At 40.4% G+C, this 20,336-nt stretch overlaps 1 protein-coding gene across 5 annotated transcripts in view; it reads left to right on the forward strand.

Annotated features, from left to right (window-relative positions):
• The window catches only part of SLC25A30 (solute carrier family 25 member 30), an 89,422-nt gene extending 81,727 nt beyond the window's left edge, over positions 1–7,695 (forward strand). Inside the window, exons 6-11 of one of the 5 annotated variants that reach the window (XR_006338959.1) lie at positions 33–157; positions 1,921–2,059; positions 3,412–3,492; positions 4,472–4,632; positions 7,131–7,162; positions 7,279–7,404. Coding sequence is in view for 3 of the 5 variants with exons in the window: in XM_043892323.1 (XP_043748258.1) it covers positions 33–157; positions 1,921–2,059; positions 3,412–3,492; positions 4,472–4,513 (387 nt within the window). In the remaining 2 variants the exon portion in view is untranslated. Of the gene's footprint in view, positions 1–32; positions 158–1,920; positions 2,060–2,721; positions 3,382–3,411; positions 3,493–4,471; positions 5,759–7,130 lie in introns of those variants that run through there. The other 4 variants (XR_006338958.1, XM_043892320.1, XM_043892323.1 and 1 more) reach the window with 4 other exon arrangements.
• Positions 7,696–20,336: the final 12,641 nt, after the last annotated feature.

Genomic DNA, 20,336 nt, shown 5'->3' on the forward strand with positions numbered 1-20,336 from the left:
TCTGAATCTTCATTATTGATGTTTTCACCCAGGGTGTGTCCCTTACTGCTCAGAGGGCTGCTATCGTGGTCGGCGTGGAGCTGCCAGTCTATGACCTCACCAAGAAGCATCTGATTGTCTCAGGCCTGATGGGAGACACGGTGTACACCCATTTCCTGTATGTTTATGGATTTTTTTTTTTAATTAATGTTTTAGGTATGCATGACTTTAGAGTGGAAATTGACTACAAATTTATAGACATTTTAAAGAAAGTGTATTATAAAAGTATTCTCATATTTGAAAAGTATGGTACAGAAGTAAAGCAGGAAAAGGTATAATAAGCCTTCAACCTTTTACCTAGGTAGCCATTGTTAACTGTTTGATATGTACCTTCAGGTTTTTCTATGCACATGTAAGTACATCTACAAAAATATATTGCTGTGTTGTGTTCAGGCATGTCCGACTTTTTACGACCATGTAGACTGTAGCTCCTCAGTCTATGGGATTCTCCAGGTGAGAATACTGGAGTGGGTTGCCATACCCTCCTCCAGGGGATCTTCCCAACCCAGGGATAGAACCTGAGTCTCCTGCATTGGCAGGTGGATTCTTTAGCACTGAGCCACCGGGAAAGCCCCACAAAAGTATATCACATGTGCTTTATTACGCAACTATGATCGTGTTTAGCATTCTTTTACTTCTATTTTTATATTTTAAAATTTTTTTCAACTTTATTGAGGTATAAGTAGCAAGTAAAATTGTAAGATATTTAAAGTGCACAATGTGATTTGATACATATGTGTATTGTGAAATGATTACCCCCATCCAGTTAATTAACACATCCATCATTTTGTGTGTGAGAACAAAATTATTCTACTCTCGTAGCAAATTTAAATTATGTATACTCTTACCAACCATAGCTACCATATTATATATTAGACCCTCAGACCTTATTCATTTATTATTTTTAAAATTAATTATTTTGGAGTATAGTTGCTTTATAGGGCTTCCCAGGTGACTCAGTGGTAAAAAATTCACCTGCCAATGCGGAAAACTCTGGTTCGATCCCTGGGTCAGAAAAATTCCCTGGAGAAGGAAATGACAACTCACTCCAGTACTCTTGCCTGGGAAACCCCATGGACAGAGGAGCCTGGGGTAGCAAAAGAGTCAGACCAGGACTGAGTGACTAAACAACAACAAGTTGCTTTATATGACCGTCTTCATCTTAAAACTGAAAGTTGGTGTGCCTTTCCCAACCTCTCCCCTGTTTCCCCCAGCCCCTAGCTCTCGCAGTCACTTATCTACTCTCTGTTTCTATGACGTTTGGCAACTTTGGAGACTGTTCTGATTCTCACGCCTCAGCTGGACGGGGAGTGCTAATGCCATCATCTGGGGAGAGGCTAGTGAACCACTTACATCTTATACTGCACAGCAAAGACATTCCCAACAGAGACTTATCTGTTCAAAGTGTTAGTAGCTCCGAAGCCGTGAAACCCGACTCTTGAGTTAGTTGATGCCAGAATGGGTCTATGGTCCAGGTATCAGTTTAGTAGTCCCATGGGCCCCCGGTGGGCATTATATTACAGTGAGGAAATCTTTGTCTCTGATCTCTTAGGACAGGATAGTTATGATACAGCTAAAATTACTCTGATGCCTGTTTATAGGTGGATAGATAGATAAATAGATCATCCTTGGAAGATGTTCCTTGTATGTTTCTGTATTCCTTCCTGTTTCTACGACAGCCCAGAACCTCAAAGGTATTGTTAGCCGGGACTGGAATTAATAAGCCAGGACAAACAGTGCCGGTGTTTAGAAGTCTGTGTAGCACTTAGATAAGGTCCTGACTCGCATGCGTTCTGTCTTGTTACCTGTTACACATTAACCTAATTTGGGGGGCGGCTGTTTCCTGCCTTTGATATGCTTCTCTAATGGTCTCCTTTATAGCTCAAGCTTCACCTGTGGGCTGGCGGGAGCCCTGGCCTCAAACCCTGTGGATGTGGTGAGGACACGTATGATGAATCAGAGAGTCCTCCGCGATGGCGAGTGCCCCGGCTACAAAGGCACCCTGGACTGCTTGTTACAGGTGAGTGGGGCTGTCCGTCTGTGCACTGTTGTGAGTTCTTTCTGTGGCTTCCATGTTACCCTCTGAAGAGTTTCTCTTCATGATTTAAAAACACAAGGGTTTAGAGCCCGATGACCCTCTGGTTCTGTCACTTGTAATCCTGTGACTCTGGTCTGTGTACAGACAGTGTACACCTCCATTTCCTCACAAGTAGCACGGTGATAGCACCTGTGTCACAGGATTATTATAAAAACATTGCGAAAATACTGCCGAAATGTTTAGCGTGGTGCCTGGAATAATGTCATGTAGAAATATTGTATATATTTATAATAAGTATAAGCATAATAATACAGCCTTGTTCATAGAATATAGTATATTAATATGAGGGACACTGGTTAAATAAGCACATTTGCTTAGTCTTCAACATTCTGTGGATTGCTTCTGTCTGTGAAACTGCCCCCCAAATATATGTATACATATATATATACATTTTTAAATTTATATTTATTTAATCAAAGAAGTATCTAAGTTTTGAGGGCTTAATATAACTACAATGAGTGATGCTCTAAAGCCTTGAGATGGTACAGTATTTGCCTAACACAGGGGCTTTTATAAATACAAAATTTAAATGAGTATTTAGAAATGAAAGTTCATTTTTCTTCTGTCTCTGCTCTGCTGTGAAGGGTGAGAAAATACTCATATTTTCTGCGATGACAGTAGAATTGTGTCTGCTTCCAGAATATATCGCCTTCCTGTTGGAATGAATATCCTTCATTCAGACATCTCTGAAAGGAACCCATGAATCGTAACCTTAATTTGCAGTGTAAATAACTGGGCCTGCTGTTGATGAGTAGATGACAGTTTGGGACTGTCTCTGCTACTGACTGCCAGCAGCCAAGATGAGGGACCACTTCTGTGGTTGCTGTTTCCGTCATGATGCTGGCACACCCCTAGACTTCAAAATACTGCTTTAATGAAGCAAAGATACTTAATGTTGTCCATCCAACAACATGAAATAAAGGTGCCCTGAATTATACCTTTATCACTGTTGCCTCCCTTTCTAATTTGTGACCTGTTGTGAGTCCACATGGCAAGGAGGCAGTAGACTCTAGTTTGGAATTAAATCTCACTTCATCCAGCTCCTGTTTGCTTTGGGTGTGGCATGGTGTGGTACAGAGCCCGAGTCCTCACCTAGGCAGAAAGCTTTAAAGAACAAAGTGAGGCAGTGGGCAATGATTTCGTAGATAGTCCTTCCAACAGAACTTTATTTTTAAGAAAAATAGACCAGTTCAGTCTGGCTACTAATTATTGAGGCATATTTGACATAATTGGAAAGTTGGGTGCTAACTTTTTTTTCCCCTCCCTTCTAACAGACATGGAAGAATGAAGGGTTTTTTGCTCTATATAAAGGGTTTTGGCCAAATTGGTTGAGACTTGGTCCTTGGAATATTATTGTATCCTTTTCTGTTGTAGTAGATCTGAACAAAGATATACCGAAAGAATGTTGTTTGCATAAACTATCGGGTTATTAACTATAATTAAAAGGAGATTTTTTTTCTCTTTTGAATTCTTCTCATTCAAGAAGTTAACTATTTAGTTTCTTTATACACAGGTATAAAGTCTCTCTGCCAGGCTCTGTGAAACTTGGTTTAATGATGGTGTTCTTGAAAGCCAATGATATCAATGAAAACCTTTATTTAGACTCTGCTCTAGGAGCTGAGTGTGTTTATGATTTCAGAGAGAGACAAGGATTTATTTATTTATTCTGTAAATCCCTGGCCACCCTTGGGCAGGATGTGGTTTGGCAGCTATGTTTAGAATGCTTGAGAGTGCCCAGTGATAGGAATTAGCTCCAGAATTATTTGCCTGATAAGCAGTTTGTCCATCACACCAAAGTGAGAGGCAGGAAAGAAACAACAGTTTATTAGGAATGAAAGAATTGTAAAGTAGGAGATGTTGGTTTCTACCACCCTTGTTCTACTTAAAAAAAAAATTTTTTTAATTGAGTATACTTGCTTTACCACCCCTGTTCGTCATTATCTGTGCTTCCCTCCCATGGAAGCTTGCCTACCGGCCACCCTGGAGGAGAACTTCTAGGGTTCCTGCCTTCTCTTACAGACTTGACTATTCTGTACAGTCTTCCCCAATGTTAGAAAAGCTAGCAGTATGGATGTACTCCCAGAAGCTGTTGCAGCTGATGCGAGGGATTTGTGTGCCTCGACTGTGGTCTGTCTCTTCCAAGCCGATCTTGGGAAGGCTCCCGGGGAGCTCTTCTGGGGTGTTTGAGGATGGAGCCCCTCATATTTCATCATGCCCACAGCACATTGTCTGCCCAGACATGTTTGTTAGGAAGTGTGTGCTATTTGTGGGTCTGTTTTGGTGGGTCAGGATTAAGATGGCATAAAATGTCAGCCTTAACTAATACACCTGCAGTTCTTTGTGACCTATGAGCAGCTGAAGAAACTGGATTTGTGACAGGTCAAGACTGCATGAGACATCCTCTGAAAACGCTCACCTCTGAAATAGCGAAGCTTCCTGTCTTTCCCACTGCTTCTCACTGCTTGGCCCGCCACAGATTGGGGTGTGAGCAACAGGTGAGGGCTGGGTTAGCTCAGATCGCTGTGTCCCCCGTCGGACGCTCTGCACCAAATGTTTAACGGCCTCGACTGTAACATCCAGACACTAGTCCTTACCATTCAAGTGCCCTTCGACATCAAAGATAACAGGAAATGCATGTTTCTTGCTAAAGAAAACTTGCATGAAGGTCAGGAACTGTGGACTGTTTCCTTCAGGCGAAGAGTAACTCCTGGTGCACCTCAGCTCATAGCGGAGACTCCCAGACTGTTCTGAAGAAGCTCTTTGGAACTGTGGGATAGAACATCTGAGATGGTGTTACTGTTCCTGAGCTTCTGGGGGGGCTTTGGCTTCGTGTCCGCTGAAGAAATTCACACATGGAGACCTGGTGTACCCCAAGTATAAACAGGGCAGGATAGAGATCCCTGGAACATTGCACTGCTTTGTAATTTTCTATTTTGGCAGGATCTTTCACTTATAATAAGTGACTTTTAAGCCTTTGACCACTCGACCTTTGTGGGGAATTGTTACAAAGTATTACCATCTAAGCTCATGATGGTGTGAGAGGTTGGCTTGGAAGGTAGCAAAGTCGGTGTTGTGGGAGGTGTGTTTAAGCAACTTGGGTTCTGTCCTAGGTGGTGGTAGTACTGGGTTGGCCAAAACGTTTCTTCAGGTTGCCAGAGTGTGGGGAAAATCCGAACGAACTTTTTGGCCAACTCAATAATTTTCTCTGTGATATTAGCAAAGTTTCTGTCTCCCAGCCTACAATAGGGATAATAACATCTGTTGATACTGAGGGTCAGGTGAAGAAAACAGTAGCTCCTACTACCAGACTTGTAGGATAAGTGTCTTTACATCATGGTGTTGTATAGCCATAATTCCAGAATAAATAGTTCCTATGTGTGAAGAGAGTCATTTTATCATGGACTTCTCCCAGGTGAGGTCCTGTGATAAAACTCTTGTGAAAGAAAGGCTAACGTGCTGTTGTGTTTCCCATAGTGAAATGTAGCAAGTTAATTGAAGAGTTGCTTTTTCCAGATTTCCCGGGTTTTACTTTAGTTCTGGTCACGTTTGTTAAAATATTTCCTGTCTTGGACTTCCTTATCAGTTTGGATGGAAAATACTTGCTTGAAATTTGAAAAGCAATATTTTTGTATACCTAGAGTCTGATACGGAGAAGGCAATGGCACCCCACTCCAGTACTCTTGCCTGGAAAATACCATGGACGGAGGAGCCTGGTGGGCTGCAGTCCATGGGGTCGCGAAGAGTCGGACACGACTGAGTGACTTCACTTTCACTTTTCACTTTCATGCACTGGAGAAGGAAATGGCAGCCCACTCCAGTGTTCTTGCCTGGAGGGTCCCAGGGACGGGAGCCCGGTGGGCTGCCGTCTGTGGGGTCACACAGAGTTGGACGCGACTGACGTGACTTAGCAGCAGCAGCAAAGTCTGATAAGAGGTATATAATAGCTTCCTTCTTTTCTTCTAAAGACAGGATATCATTCTTCTTTCTCGTCTTCATCTTACTCTTTTCAGAATAAAAAGTGACTCTGAGAGAGTCCCAGGACCTTTATACTTCTGGGAGACATCCCTAGGAAAGAAAATATATTCAACATTCACTTGGGTAACTTTGGTTCTACCCTTAGAGTGTGTTCAGTCGTGTCCGACTCTTAACTACCCCATGGACTGTATCCCGCCAGGCTCCTCTGTCCATGAGACTTTCCAGGCAAGAATACTGGAGTGGGTTGCCATTTCCTCCTCCAGGGGGTCCCCCCAACCCATGGATCGAACCCATTTCTCTTGTGTCTCCTGTGTTGGCAGGCAGGTCTTGACTGCTGCGCCACCTCGGAAGCCCTGTGAGAGGGACAGTAATACTTACTTGCTGGGGCTCCAGGACAGGCACCTTTGTGGTATATGCAGGTTCCCAGTCCGTCCAGCCCCTGGACTGCTTCCTCCTTCGAAGCAGAACAGAAGGCACGCAGATGTTTTTGGGGGATTGGGCAGTTTTTCTCCTGGTCTCTCTCACCTTGCCTTCTATATTAATGCTGACTTTGAAAATAAGATTTTGTGAAGCAGGATTTCTGTTCCAAAAGTAAGAGCTAAGACAAGAAAGGAGGAGGTCAGAGGGGCAGGTAGGTGTTGATTGCTTCAAGATTCAGATGGAAGTCTAGTTCTCGCTGACCAGCTCCGGGTGTGATACTAGAGAGCTGACCCTCTTCAGGCCTTGTCCCTTGTACTAAACCATATGTTTAAAGAGGAGACTTCTCTTCTTACCAGAACATTCCATTGATGTAAGGGCTTTCTATAGAAAGGCTTTCACTTTTGGGTTCCTTGAGTTTAAAGGATGACTTTTTATGAGCCACTCTTTGTTTTTTTCCCCTTAATGTAGAAAACATTATAAGTGTACATATAATTCCTAAAACAGTAGAAGTGAGTTCATTTTGAAGACCGTGAAAAGATTGAATGTCATGCACTATTCATTATATCAGTTTATTCCAATATGTTCATTTTCATACCAGGATGAAAAGAACACCAAACCTCTCTGTAAAAGGTAAGCACATTTTTAAGACAAAAATGCTGTATATCTTCAGTGCAGACTTATTATAAATACCTTATAGAACCGAGTCTTAACCTGTTTTGATTTTTTTTTTTTCTGTTCCCTGAAAGAGTTATGCAGTTGTTGAAGCTTCTAACCAAGGAAGAACTTGAAGGACTGGGAGATTTGGTCTCCTTGTCTCCGGGGCTGTGACTATAAGTTCCCTCCCTCCACCCCCTTGGGTATTGTTAAATGTAGCAAAGGGATTTTTAGCTTTTATAACCCAAATGAAGAAAGTGGATTTTTTTTGTTTGCTTGTGGATTTGTGTAATCATTGATGGCTAAGTTTGGCTGATTGTGATACAAAGAACGGCTTCTGTTTTCTGTATTTATTCATGCACCAGAAATAGTGTATATTACTATATAAAGACTATAAAAGTTTTCATAAGCCTTTATATTTTGAACTCTTTATTTAAACATTGTTGGAAAATGTGGCATAAACCTTGTGTCATTATTTAATAAACTGTAGTAATATATAATAATAAAAATGATTTGTGGTTATTTCAGATGCATTGAAACATTTGAACAAAGACAAGCTCTTAAACCGTCCGGGAAGTTGGAGTAGATCTGGCATTTGTGAAGGTGGCTGCAGACATTTCTCTCTGCTTAGAGAAGTTGTTGAGATCATCTTACTAATTGCCTGGAGACATGTGTGGCCTCCCAGTCTGCAGCTCAGTAGGGGCCAGTGAATTTGGCTCATTGGGTTTGCTGGGCAAGGCAGCTTTGAGATTACGGAACACAGGTGGGATGCCATCAGGGTCTTGAAATTTCAGGACCCCCGCAGTCCTTCTAACGCCTGGTGTTGGCAGGATCCTTGGTTAACTGTTGGCTAGGCGGACACCTCTGGTTGTGATAAAACAACCAGGGGATGAAATGCAAACCTGGTTCATTACTTATTTATTTTTTTACTTGAAAATATTTTCTAGGTGCCTGTTTTAACATTTGAAATAAATTCAGTGGTCTATTGAAAAAACGGAATTGGCAAAAAAAAAAAAAAAGGAAGCCTTGTGGTCTCTGGTCCCCTGCCTAAGAGATCAGATGACATACCTTTATGTGATCGAGTTCACGTGAAGGTCAGTGGGAGGAGCTGGCTGCTGGTGAACCTTAAATGCTTGGAGAATTCACATCCCACTGGATCCGGGCACATGTTAGACACACTGGGCGTGGAATCCAGGCTATCTATTTTTAAAGGCACAGCTGAGAAAATCTGATAGTAAGCTTTTGGTAGATGACAGCTGCTCCACCCTGAAGCAGAGTATGGGAATAGAAGACAAAGGCAATGGATGGATCAGTTTCTTGCAAACTTGATGCAAATCATGGGACCAAGAGCAAAAAACTGGAAACTCCCTATGCCTATATGTCCCTTGCTGATATAATAATCTGTACAGTAGCTTACCACGGACTCAGGAGAAGAATGAGTTATATCTCAGTCTGCTGACCTGGAAAGATATACATGATATGCTATCATAAGAAACAAGATGGAGACTTCTACAGGTATATCATGAACTCATCGCTTAGAGGAAAAAGCACAATCTTATGTCAGTAGAGAATGGTTGTAAAGGTTGTGGATTAGGCTTCTCCAGAGAAAGAGGGACCAGTGGGATGAGTGTGTGTGCCCATGCATGGTTTATTTTAAGGAATATGCTTATATGACTCTGGGAGGCTGGCAAGTCTAAAACCTGTAGGGCAGTTAGGCAGGACAGTAGACTGGAAACTCAGGCAGGGTTTTAGTTGTCTTTTTTTTTCTCTTTGGCTGTGCCATGCAGCTTGAAGCAGTGAATACACTGGACTGCCAGGGAACTCCCTCTGTTTTAGTCTTAAGTCAGAATTCTTTCTCTGGGAAATCAGTTTTTCCCTCCTAAGATCTCTGACTGATTGAATGGGGCCCCCCCATATTATGGAGTGTAATCTTTTTTTAAGCGCTTTTTAAAAACTTTTGTTTATTTTTTGGCTTTGTTCCTGTACGCAGGCTGTTTCTAGTCTCAATGAGTGGGAGCCTCTCATTGCGGTGGTTTCCCTTGTTGCAGAGCACAGGCTCCAGGGCTCACGGGCTTCGATAGTGGTGAGTCCTGGGCTGTGGAGCTCGGGCCCAGCAGTTGTGGAGTACAGACTGAGCTGCCCCTCGGCACGTGAGATCTCTGAGCAGGGATAGAACCGTGACCCCTGCATTGGCAGGCAGATTCCTAACCAGGGAAGTCCAATATGGAGTGTAGTCCTAATGTCAGCTGATTGTAGATGTTATTCACAGCTGCATGTACCTTCGTGGCAACATCTAGGCTAGTGCTTGCCATATATCTGGGCACTGTAGCAAGGTCAAATTGACACAAAATTGAATCATCACAGGGTAGAAAATTATTAATATTTTCTTTATGCATAATTGTATTGGTTGGTTTGAAAACTGATGTTTTGCCATTTAAAGAAAAATCTTAAAGAGGACTAATTTGGAATACAAATGTTCAAAGTACATATAAGTGAAGGGAATTGGGGGGAGTGAGAGTTGCAGTATATGTAATAGTCTACTTGTATTTTAACTATGTTTGTAAAGTATACCTAATGCCTGTCAAACATAAAATTGAGCTGAACGGTTAAATGGGAAACTTGTTTATTTCAGTTTTAACTACTTCCTGTTCCTCAGTAAACTTAATATTTTATAATTTAAAAAGTTTTTTTAACTTTCTTTTTTTTTTTGGACAGTGGGGGAAACCTCTAGAAGAGTGTATCATGTACACACTTAGCCTCTAAACTACACAGTATGTTATACAATTTTTAGACTTACTCTGACATAATGATATGCAGTTTCATTGTATTATATGGTAGAGTGACCACTACATTTTTAAGAGGTTTTTCTTCATCAATTATAATCTTGCAAATAGATTTCTAAAACAACCCACAATTCTCTATGGAAAGAGAAGCTGACAAAATGTAAGCTATTACCTCTGGGCTGAATGTATGTATGAGAATCCCAGTGATTTTTGACTTAAAAGTAGGTCTGCATCTAACAGTTAATGCCAGGGTTATGCACATCCAAGAACTGTTTCATTTTGAATTGTCACTACTTTACCTCTTTTTTTGGTGCAGGGGAGAGAGGGCTGTGTGACACCCAGGATCTTAGTTCCCCGACCAGGGATCAAACCTATGCCCCCTGCAATGGAAGTGTGGCATCCTAACCACTGGACCACCAGGGAACTCCTGCATCATTATTTTATTTAAATATTTATTTGCTTTTTTATTTATATGGCTGCACCGGGTCTTAGTTATGGCATGCAAGATCTTTAGTGGCAGCATGAATGCATGCTTAATCGCTAAGTCGTGTCTGACTCTTTGCGACTCTGTGGACTGTAACCCTCCAGGCTTCTCTGTCCACGGGATTATCCAGGCAAGAATACTGGAGTGGGTTGCTGTGCCCTCCTCCAGAGGATCTTCCCCATCCGGGGATCTATCCCATCTCTTACATCTCCTGCAGTGTCAGGTGGGTTCTTTACAAGTGCCACCTGTCTTAATTGCGGCATGTGGGATCGAGTCCCCTGACCACGGATGGAATCTGGGCCCCAGCATTGGGACCGTGGGGTCTCAGCCACTGGATCACCAGGGAAGTCCCCGTGCGTCACTATTTTAATTTGCTCTACTACTTGGTGCTATTTTAACATCATAATTTGCAGAGTGTTTGTGTGCATGTGTGCTCAGTCGTGTCCAACTCTTTGCAACCCCATGGACTGTAGCCTACCAGTCTCCTCTGTCCATGGAATTTTCCAGGCACGAATACTGGAATGGCTTGCCATTTCCTACTCCAAATTTGCAGAGTAGATAATACCAGAAATACTTGCCAGGTTAAATGGAAGCAACCTACTAAGGTTTGTTCATTACTTCTTGGAATCTTATGTGGTAAACGTTATCTTAAGGTCACCAAGGAGTCTGAGAATTGGGGTGAGAGCACTGTGTGTGCTATTTCTTACTGAGCTCTTTATTTACCCAGTTTCTCTTATGACACAAAGATTTGTCAGTGTTCAGTTCAATTGCGGTAAAATATGCATTTAAAAATTTGCCATTTTAATCATTTTTAAGTGTATAGTTCTGTGGCATTAAGTTCACCATCATCTATCCCCTTAACTGTCCCATCTGAGCTCTATACCCATTAAAGGGACTGAACTCTATACGCATTAAATAAGTCCGCATTTTCTCCCCTCCTCCCAAACCTGGCAACCCCCATTCTATTTTCAGTCTCTAGGAGGTCTTCCGTGTTTTAGCATATTCATAATTTCCTTCCTTTTAAAGGCTGAATAATAATTTTGTTATGCATATATGCCACCGTTTGCTTATTCATTCATCCATCAATGAACACTTGGGCTGTTTGCATGTTTGAGCTATTGTAAATCATACTGCTATAAATATGAGTGTACTAATGTCTCTCTGAGACTCTGCTTTCAGTCCTTTTGATTATATACCCAGAAGTGGAATTGCTGGATCATACGGTAATTGTATTCTTAATTTTTTGAAGAACTGCATACTGTTTCCCACAGGGGCTGTACTCTTTGACATTCTCACCAACAGTGCCAAAAGGTTCCACTTGATCCACATCCTTGCTAACACTTCTTGTTGTTGTTTTTTTCTTTCTTTTTAATGGTAACTATCCTAATGGATGTTAGGTGTTACCTCATTGTAGATTTGATTTTCATTTCCCTAAAAATTAGTGGTGTTGAGTATCTTTTTTTGCTGTTCTTGTTGTCCATTTGTATATCTTTGGAGAAATGTCTGTTCAAGTTCTTTACTTTGTTTTGAATTGGGTTGTTTGGTCTTTTTATTGAGTTTTAGCAGTTCTTTATATAATTTTAGATATTAATCCCTTATGAGATATATGATATGCAAATCTTTTCTCCCATTCTGTGGGTTGCCTTTTTACTCTTTGAATAGTGCCTTTTGCTACACATTATAAAACTTAATGAAGTCCAGTTTGCTTCTAAGGGCTTTATTGCTTTAAGGTCTTATATTTAGGTCCTTGGTCTATTTTTAAATTTTTATATATACTGTTAGATAAGGGTCCAACTTCCTTTTTTTGTGTGTGGATATTCAGTTTCCCTAGTACCATTTGTTGAAAAGACTGTCCTTTCTCCATTTAATAGTTTTGTCAAAAATCATTTCAATATATATGTGAGGATTTATTTATGTATCTTCATAGGTCTATCTATGCCAATACCACACTGTTTTGATTACTGTGGGTTTGTATTAAGAATTGAAATCAGGAAATGTGAATCCTGCAGTTTTATTGTTCTTTTTCAAGATTGTTTTGGCTTATTTTGGGGTCCTTTGAGTCTCCATATGGATTTTAGGATGGGTTTTTCTGTTTTGCAAAAACCATCATTGGGATTTTGATAGAGATTGCATTGAATCTGTAGATTTCTTTGGGTAGTATTGACATTTTAATAAAATTAAGTCTTAAAAGCCATGAACATGGGATGTATTTCCATTTATTTGTCATCTTCAATTTCTTTCAGCAATGTTTTTATTGTATAAGTTCTTACAAGCCTTTTATCCCTTTGGTTAATTTGAGTATTTTCTTCTTTTTGATGCTATTGTAAATGGAATTGTTTTAAATTTTCAGATTATTCATTGTTTGTATAGAGGAATGCAACTGATTTTTGTGTGTTGATTTTGTATCCTGTTACTTTGCTGAATTCATTTATTAGTTGTGATAGTCTTTTTTTGTAGAATACTTAGAGTTTTCTACACTTAAGATCATGTCATCTACAAACAGATAATTTAGTTCTTCCTTTCTAATTTGGATATCTTGTATTCCTTGCCTAATTGCTCTCGCTAGAACTGCCGGTACAATATTGAATAGAAGTGGTGAAAGTGGGTGTCTTTGCCTTGATCCTGATCCTAGAGGAAAAGGTTTCAGTCTTTCACCATTGAGTATGATATTTGCTGTGGATTTTTCATATGTGATTTTTATTATGTTAAGGTAGTTTCCCTTTATTCCTATTTTCTTGAGTGTTGAATTTTGTCAAATGCTTTTTCTACATCAGTTGAGATGGTCATGTGGAGTTTTTCCTTCATCCTGTTAATGTAGCTTGTTACATTGATCAGTTTTTGTATGTTGAACCATTCTTCCATTCCAGGAATAAAATCCACTTGGACATAGTATACAATCCTTTTAATATGCTGCCAAATTCTCCTTGCTAATATTTTGTTCAGGATTTTTGTAGCAATGGTCATAAGGGATATTTGTCTGTAGTTCTCTTGCAGCATCTTTGTTTGACTTTGTTATCTGGGTAATGCTGGCCTCATAGAATGAGTTAGGAAGTGTTTCCTCTTTAGTTTTTTGGAAAACACTGAGAAACATTGGTATTGGTTCTTCCATAAATGTTTGGTAGAATCTACCAGTAAAACCATCAGGTCCGAGGGTTTTCTTTGTTAGATTTTTGATTACTGATTCAATCTCCTTCCTTTTTTTTTTTTTTTTAAATTATTGCTGATTCAATAATTTTTTTTTTTTTTTTTTGATTGCTCCTTACTGAATAGGTCCATTCAGATTTTCTGTTTCTTCCTGATTCAGTCTTGGTAGGATTTGTGTTTCTAGAAATTTGTCCATTTCATCTGTATTATCCAGTTTGTTGGCATACAGCTATTCATAGTAGTTTCTTATATTCCTTTTTTCCCCCTCTAGAATTGGTAGTAATGTCTCCATTTTCATTTTTGATTTTAGTAATTTTAGTCTTCTGGGTTTTTTTTTTTTTTTCCTTAGTCCATCTAGCTAAAGGTTTGTGAATTTTGTTAATCTTGTCAAAGAACCAAGTTTTGGATTTTTTTATTCTCTATTTAATTTATCTGTGCTCTAATCTTTCTAATTTTCCTTCATTGTGTTAGCTTTGGGTTTAGTTTTGTCTTTTTCTAGTTGGTTAAGTTGTAAATTTGCATTTCGCTTTCATTTGTCTCTAAGTATTTCTCATTTCCCTTGTGACTTCTTTATTGATACCTTGTTTGAGAGTGTATTGTTTAATTTCCACAATTTTGTGAGTTTTCCAGTTTTCCTTTAGTTATGGATTTCTAACTTTATCTCATTGTGACCAGAGACCCTTCACAGAGACTCAAGCAAGAAGCAACCTGAAGTTCTTCTCTAAGAGTAATGGAAGAGGATCTCCTTGGTCCAGGGGTTGAAGATCTGCCTGCCAATGCTGGGAGCACGGGTTTGATCCCTGGTCAGGGAAGATTCCACATGCCAAGGGGCAACTAAGCCTGTGTGCCACAACTACTGTGCCTGAGCTTTAGAGGCCACGAGCTCCAGCTACTGAAGCCCTTGAGCCTAGAGTCCATGCTCTGCAACTAAAGAAGCCACCGCAGTGAGAAGCTTGCATGTCACAACTAAAGAAAGCCCAACTGATGCAAGGAAGACCCAGCACAACCAAAAATAAAATAAATACTTTTCTAAAAAGAGTGATAGAAGAGACTGTGGAGTTTGAATCAGGGCTGGAAAGGATCCAGCAATTTGCTTATAACTACAAATGGCTGAGTGCTCCTCTGTTCTCAACCAGGGAGGTCTGTCTTTCCCAGGGAGGTCTTTTCTGCATCCTGGGTGAGATCCAGCCTACCTTGCACTTCCCCTCGTTAAAGGATAATTTTCAGGAAAATGTAAAAGCATGATTCATACAAATATAAATTAATGAAACAGAAGGAGTGAAACAAACAGGGAAGAAGTCTCAAAAAATGCCCAGGCAAATTAAAAATATAACCAGATTTTAGAAAATTACAATATTTTGAAAATCTTTATAACTGAAGAACATCATTAGAATTAAATAGATAGGCAATTTGCCTTTAAATCATGATACAACTCCCCCCCCCCCAGATTCCTAATTAAAGAAAAAAAAATTTTAGCTAGTTTAAAAAAATTAATTCAATGAGATGGAATTAGTTCAGTACTGAGAGTTTGAAGCCTATACTTGTGTTGATTCATTTTTAAAGAGCAATAAAGTTTGTATAAGATTAAAAAAAATAGACAGTTCTTTGAACAGAGCAATAGTAAACTGTAAAATCAGTTCAGTTCAGTTCAGTCGCTCAGTAGTGTCTGAATCTTTGCTGACCCAATGAACCGCAGCACACCAGGCCTCCCCTGTCCATCACCAACTCCCAGAGTCCACCCAAACCCATGTCCATTGAGTAGGTGATGCCATCCAACCATCTCATCCTCTGTCGTCCCCTTCTCCTCCTGCCCTCAATCTTTCCCACCATCAGGGTCTTTTCAAATGAATCAGATCTTCATCAGGTGGCCAAAGTATTGGAGTTTCAGCTTCAACATCAGTCCTTCCAATGAACACCCAGGACTGATCTCCTTTAGGATAGACTGGTTGGATCTCCTTGCAGTCCAAGGGACTCTCAACAGTCTTCTCCAACACCACAGTTCAAAAGCATCAATTCTTCGGTGCTCAGCTTTCTTCACAGTCCAACTCTCATCCATACATGACTACTGGAAAAACCATAGCCTTGACTAGATGGACCTTTGTTGGCAAAGTAATGTCTCTGCCTTTAAATATGCTGTCTAGGTTGGTCATAACTTTCCTTCCAAGGAGTAAGCGTCTTTTAATTTCATGGCTGCAATCACCATCTGCAGTGATTTTGGAGCCCAGAAAAATAAAGTCAGCCACTGTTTCCCCATCTATTTGCCATGAAGTGATGGGACCGGATGCCATGATCTTAGTTTTCTGAATGTTGAGCTTTAAGCCAACTTTCTCACTCTCTTTCACTTTCATCAAGAGGCTCTTTAGTTCTTCACTTTCTGCCATAAGGGTGGTGTCATCTGCATATCTGAGGTTATTGACATTTCTCCCGGCAATCTTGATTCCAGCTTGTGCTTCATCCAGCCCAGCATTTCTCAGATGTACTCTGCATATAAGTTAAATAAGCAGGCTGACAATATACAGCCTTGATGTACTCCTTTTCCTACTTGGAACCAGTCTATTGTTCCATGTCCAGTTCTAACTATTGCTTCTTGACCTGCATACAGATTTCTCAAGAGGCAGGTCAGGTGGTCTGGTATTCCCATCTCCTTCAGAATTTCCACAGTTTATTGTGATCCACACAAAGGCTTTGGCATAGTCAATAAAGTAGAAATATTTGTTTTTCTGGAACTCTTGTTTTTTCGATGATCCAGCGGATGTTGGCAATTTGATCTCTGATTCCTCTGTCTTTTCTAAAACCAGCTTGAACATCCGGAAGTTCATGGTTCACATATTGCTGAAGCCTGGCTTGGAGAATTTTAAGCATTACTTTACTAGCATGTGAGATGAGTGCAATTGTGCAGTAGTTTGAGCATTCTTTGGCATTGCGTTTCTTTGGGATTGGAATGAAAACTGACCTTTTCCAGTCCTGTGGCCACTGCTGAGTCTTCCAAATTAGCTGGCATATTGAATGCAACACTCTCACAGCATCATCTTTCAGGATTTGAAATAGCTCAACTGGAATTTCATCTCCACTATCTTTGTTTGTAGTGAGCTTCCTGAGGCCCATTTAACTTCACATTCCAGGATGTCTGGCTCTAGGTGAGTGATCACACCATCGTGATCTTCTGGGTTGTGAAGATCTTTTTTTACAGTTCTTCTGTGTATTCTTGCCATCTCTTCTTAATATCTTTTGCTTCTGTTAGGTCCCTACCATTTCTGTCCTTTATTGTGCCCATCTTTGCATGAAGTGTTCCCTTGGTATCTCTAATTTTCTTGAAGAGATCTCTAGTCTCTCCCATTCTATTGTTTTCTTCTATTTCTTTGCATTGATTGCTGAGGAAGGCTTTCTTATCTCTCCTTGCTATTCTTTGGAACTCTGCATTCAAATGGGTATATCTTTCCTTTTCTTCTTTGCTTTTCGCTTCCCTTCTTTTCACAGCTATTTGTAAGGCCTCCTCAGCCAGCCATTTTCCTTTTTTGCATTTCTTTTTCTTGGGGATGGTCTTGATTCTTGTGTCCTTTATAATGTCACGAACGTCCGTCCATAGTTAATCAGGCACTCTGTTTATCAGATCTAGTCCCTTAAATCTATTTCTCACTTCCACTGTATAGTCATAAGGGATTTGATTTAGGTCATACCTGAATGGTCTAGTGGTTTTCTCCACTTTCTTCAATTTCAGTCTGAATTTGGCTATAAGGAGTTCATGATCTGAGCCACAGTCAGCTCCCGGTCTTGTTTTTGATGACTGTATAGAGCTTCTCCATCTTTGGCTGCAAAGAATATAATCAATCTGATATCGGTGTCGATCATCTGGTTATGTCCATGTGTAGAGTCTTGTGTTGTTGGAAGAGGGTGTTTGCTATGACCAGTGCATTCTCTTGGCAAAACTCTGTTAGCCTTTTCCCTGCTTCATTCTGTACTCCAAGGCCAAATTTACTTCAGGTGTTTCTTGACTTCCTACTTTTGCATTCCAGTCCCCTGTAATGAAAAGGACATGTTTTTTGGGTGTTAGTTCTAGAAGGTCTTGTAGGTCTTTATAGAACTGTTCAACTTCAGCTTCTTCAGCATTACTGGTTAGGGCATAGACTTGGATTACCGTGATATTGAATGGTTTGCCTTGGAAAGGAACAGAGATCATTCTGTCATTTTGAGATTGCATCCAAGTACTGCATTTCAGACTCTTGTTGACTATGATGGCTACTCCATTTCTTCTAAGGGATTCCTGCCCACAGTAGTAGATACAGTGGTCATCTGAGTTAAATTCACCCATTCCAGTCCATCTTAGTTTGCTGATTCCTAGAATGTTGATGTTCACTCTTGTCATCTCCTGTGTGACCACTTCCAATTTGCCTTGATTCATGGACCTAACGTTCCAGGTTCCTATGCAATATTGCTCTTTACAGCATCGAACCTTGCTTCTACCACTAGACCCATGCACAACTGGGTGTTGTTTTTGCTTTGGCTCCATCCCTCCAGTATTTCTCCACTGATCTCCAGTAGCATATTGGGCACTTGCCGACCTGGGGAGTTCATTTTTCAGTGTCCTATCTTTTTGCCTTCTCATACTGTTCATGGGGTTCTCAAGGCAAGAATACTGAAGTGGTTTGCCATTCCCTTCTCCAGTGGACCACATTCTGTCAGACTCTCCACCATGACCCGTCTGTCTCAGATGGCCCCACACGGCATGGCTTAGTTTCATTGAGTTAGACAAGGCTGTGGTCCGTGTGATCTGATTGCCTAGTTGTCTGTGATTGTGGTTTCCGTCTGTCTGCCCTCTGATGCCCTCCCTCAGTGCCAACTGTCTTGGGTCTCTCTTACCTTGGACGTGGGGTATCTCTTCAGGGCTGCTCCAGTAAAACTCAGCCGCTGCTCCTTACCTTGGACGTGGGGTAGCTCCTCTCGCCGCGCTCCTGCACCGCCCGTCTCAACCTGTAAAATAGATCTTAGAAAATTTCTCTGTATACAGCTTGAGACAAGGAGATGGGAAATATGAAAGGTTAAGAGACTTGGGGGACAGAATGAAAAGGTTGTATTTGGACAAGTTCCCATCAAGAAGCAGAATTTATGTAAAGACTTGAATGGAGTTAAAGAGACCAACCATGGTTGTTAGAAAACCTAGATATGAGCTGCTGTGGGAAACATTTACCACCCCTAAACTTGAAGAAGCAAGGCTAGGAAGTTATTTTTTGGCAACATAATGTAATAATGTTTTTTTTTTCCATTTCTTTAAATTTTATGACTAGTAAACATGCAGTTCATAGATTTTTCAGGTTGAAAACTTGACAAGTGCTTATGTCTTTATTCAAAATATGCCTTGATTCTAAATTGCAAGCTGGGGGACCATATGTCTGACCTAAGGAAGCAATTCTGTCGTGAAATAAAGCCTAACCTACTATTTAAGTTAATTGTCCATTTTTAAAGTGATTTATACAGATCACTGATGTGTGAATGAGAAATTGATACAGTGAGTAAGCAAAGTAATAATTTGAAAAGGGAAACAGATCTTCAAATACTTTTTGAAGCTATAAAAACCAACACTAAGAGAAGTGATTTTGATAATCAATTAGGGATCATGTAGGAAGAAATTCAACAGTTTTAAATTACCATGCTCTGAAAAACGCAAGAGGGAGCTGCAGACATGCAGGTGGCATAAGAATATTTTCTTTCAAATGATTTCATCTTGTGACTTCATTGTAAGCCATGAAGTGAATGTATAAATCTGAGAAGCCAGATGTTTAATCTTTCCTCCTCACCGATGCTATGATTTAATGTTTTGGCACTTAAACTTCACCTACTGGGTAAAGTAAGGAGCAGATGAGAGGTACTTGATACTACAACATCAGCTGTTCTTGCGATGCTACATTATTAGCTGGGATCTTTGGCAGTGGTCAGATTTTAATCACTGAGTGGTGAGAGGTGAGACCTTGAAGTGGAACGGAAGGATGTCTTGGGATCCGTGTCTCCATCTCCTCCATGTTCTCTTCCCATCCTTGGTCTGGAACACCCTTGACTGCTGTCCCATACACAGTTTTCCATTTCCAGCAGCCTATTCTAAGACATTCATGGATGAAAAGTCTTACGAAGCAAAGATAAACAGCTTTAGAATGTTTAGTTACAGACATTTATGGCATGTAATAGGGATGTTCACCATTATCTGTGCCTTTAGAGCAGCAGGATACAATGTGTGGCTTTTTTTTTTTTCCTTCTATTTTTTGCTACAGTGCCTGGCAAGCAGGATTTTAGTTGTGTGATCAGAGATCGAATCCATGCCCCCTGCTATGAAAGTGTGGAGTCTAACCACTGGACCATCAGGGAAGTTGCTGTGTGGTGTTTCTTGAACCAAAGCCTTGGATCAGTGTTTTTAATGTGTGTTTTCATTTCATATACTTTATGTAGATATTTTTTCTACATCATCAGCATGATTGTCTTAGGATTGCCACATGATTTCAGTTTCTACCCCACCTCCCTCACTTTTAATTAAGCTACAGAAGAACAGGGATTGATTTATATGCAAATGGTATGTACAAGCTGGATTTAGAAAAGGCAGAGGAACCAGAGTTTGCCAACATCTGCTGGATCATAGAAAAAGCTAGAGAATTCCAGAAAAACATCTGCTTTGATGACTATGCTAAAGCTTTTGACTGTGTGGATCACAACAAACAGGCAGGCCTGTTGCACCAAAGAATTGGTGCCTTTGGAT

This window comes from Cervus elaphus, chromosome 30 (genome assembly GCF_910594005.1).
Source record: "Cervus elaphus chromosome 30, mCerEla1.1, whole genome shotgun sequence".
Taxonomy (NCBI): Eukaryota; Metazoa; Chordata; class Mammalia; order Artiodactyla; family Cervidae; genus Cervus; species Cervus elaphus.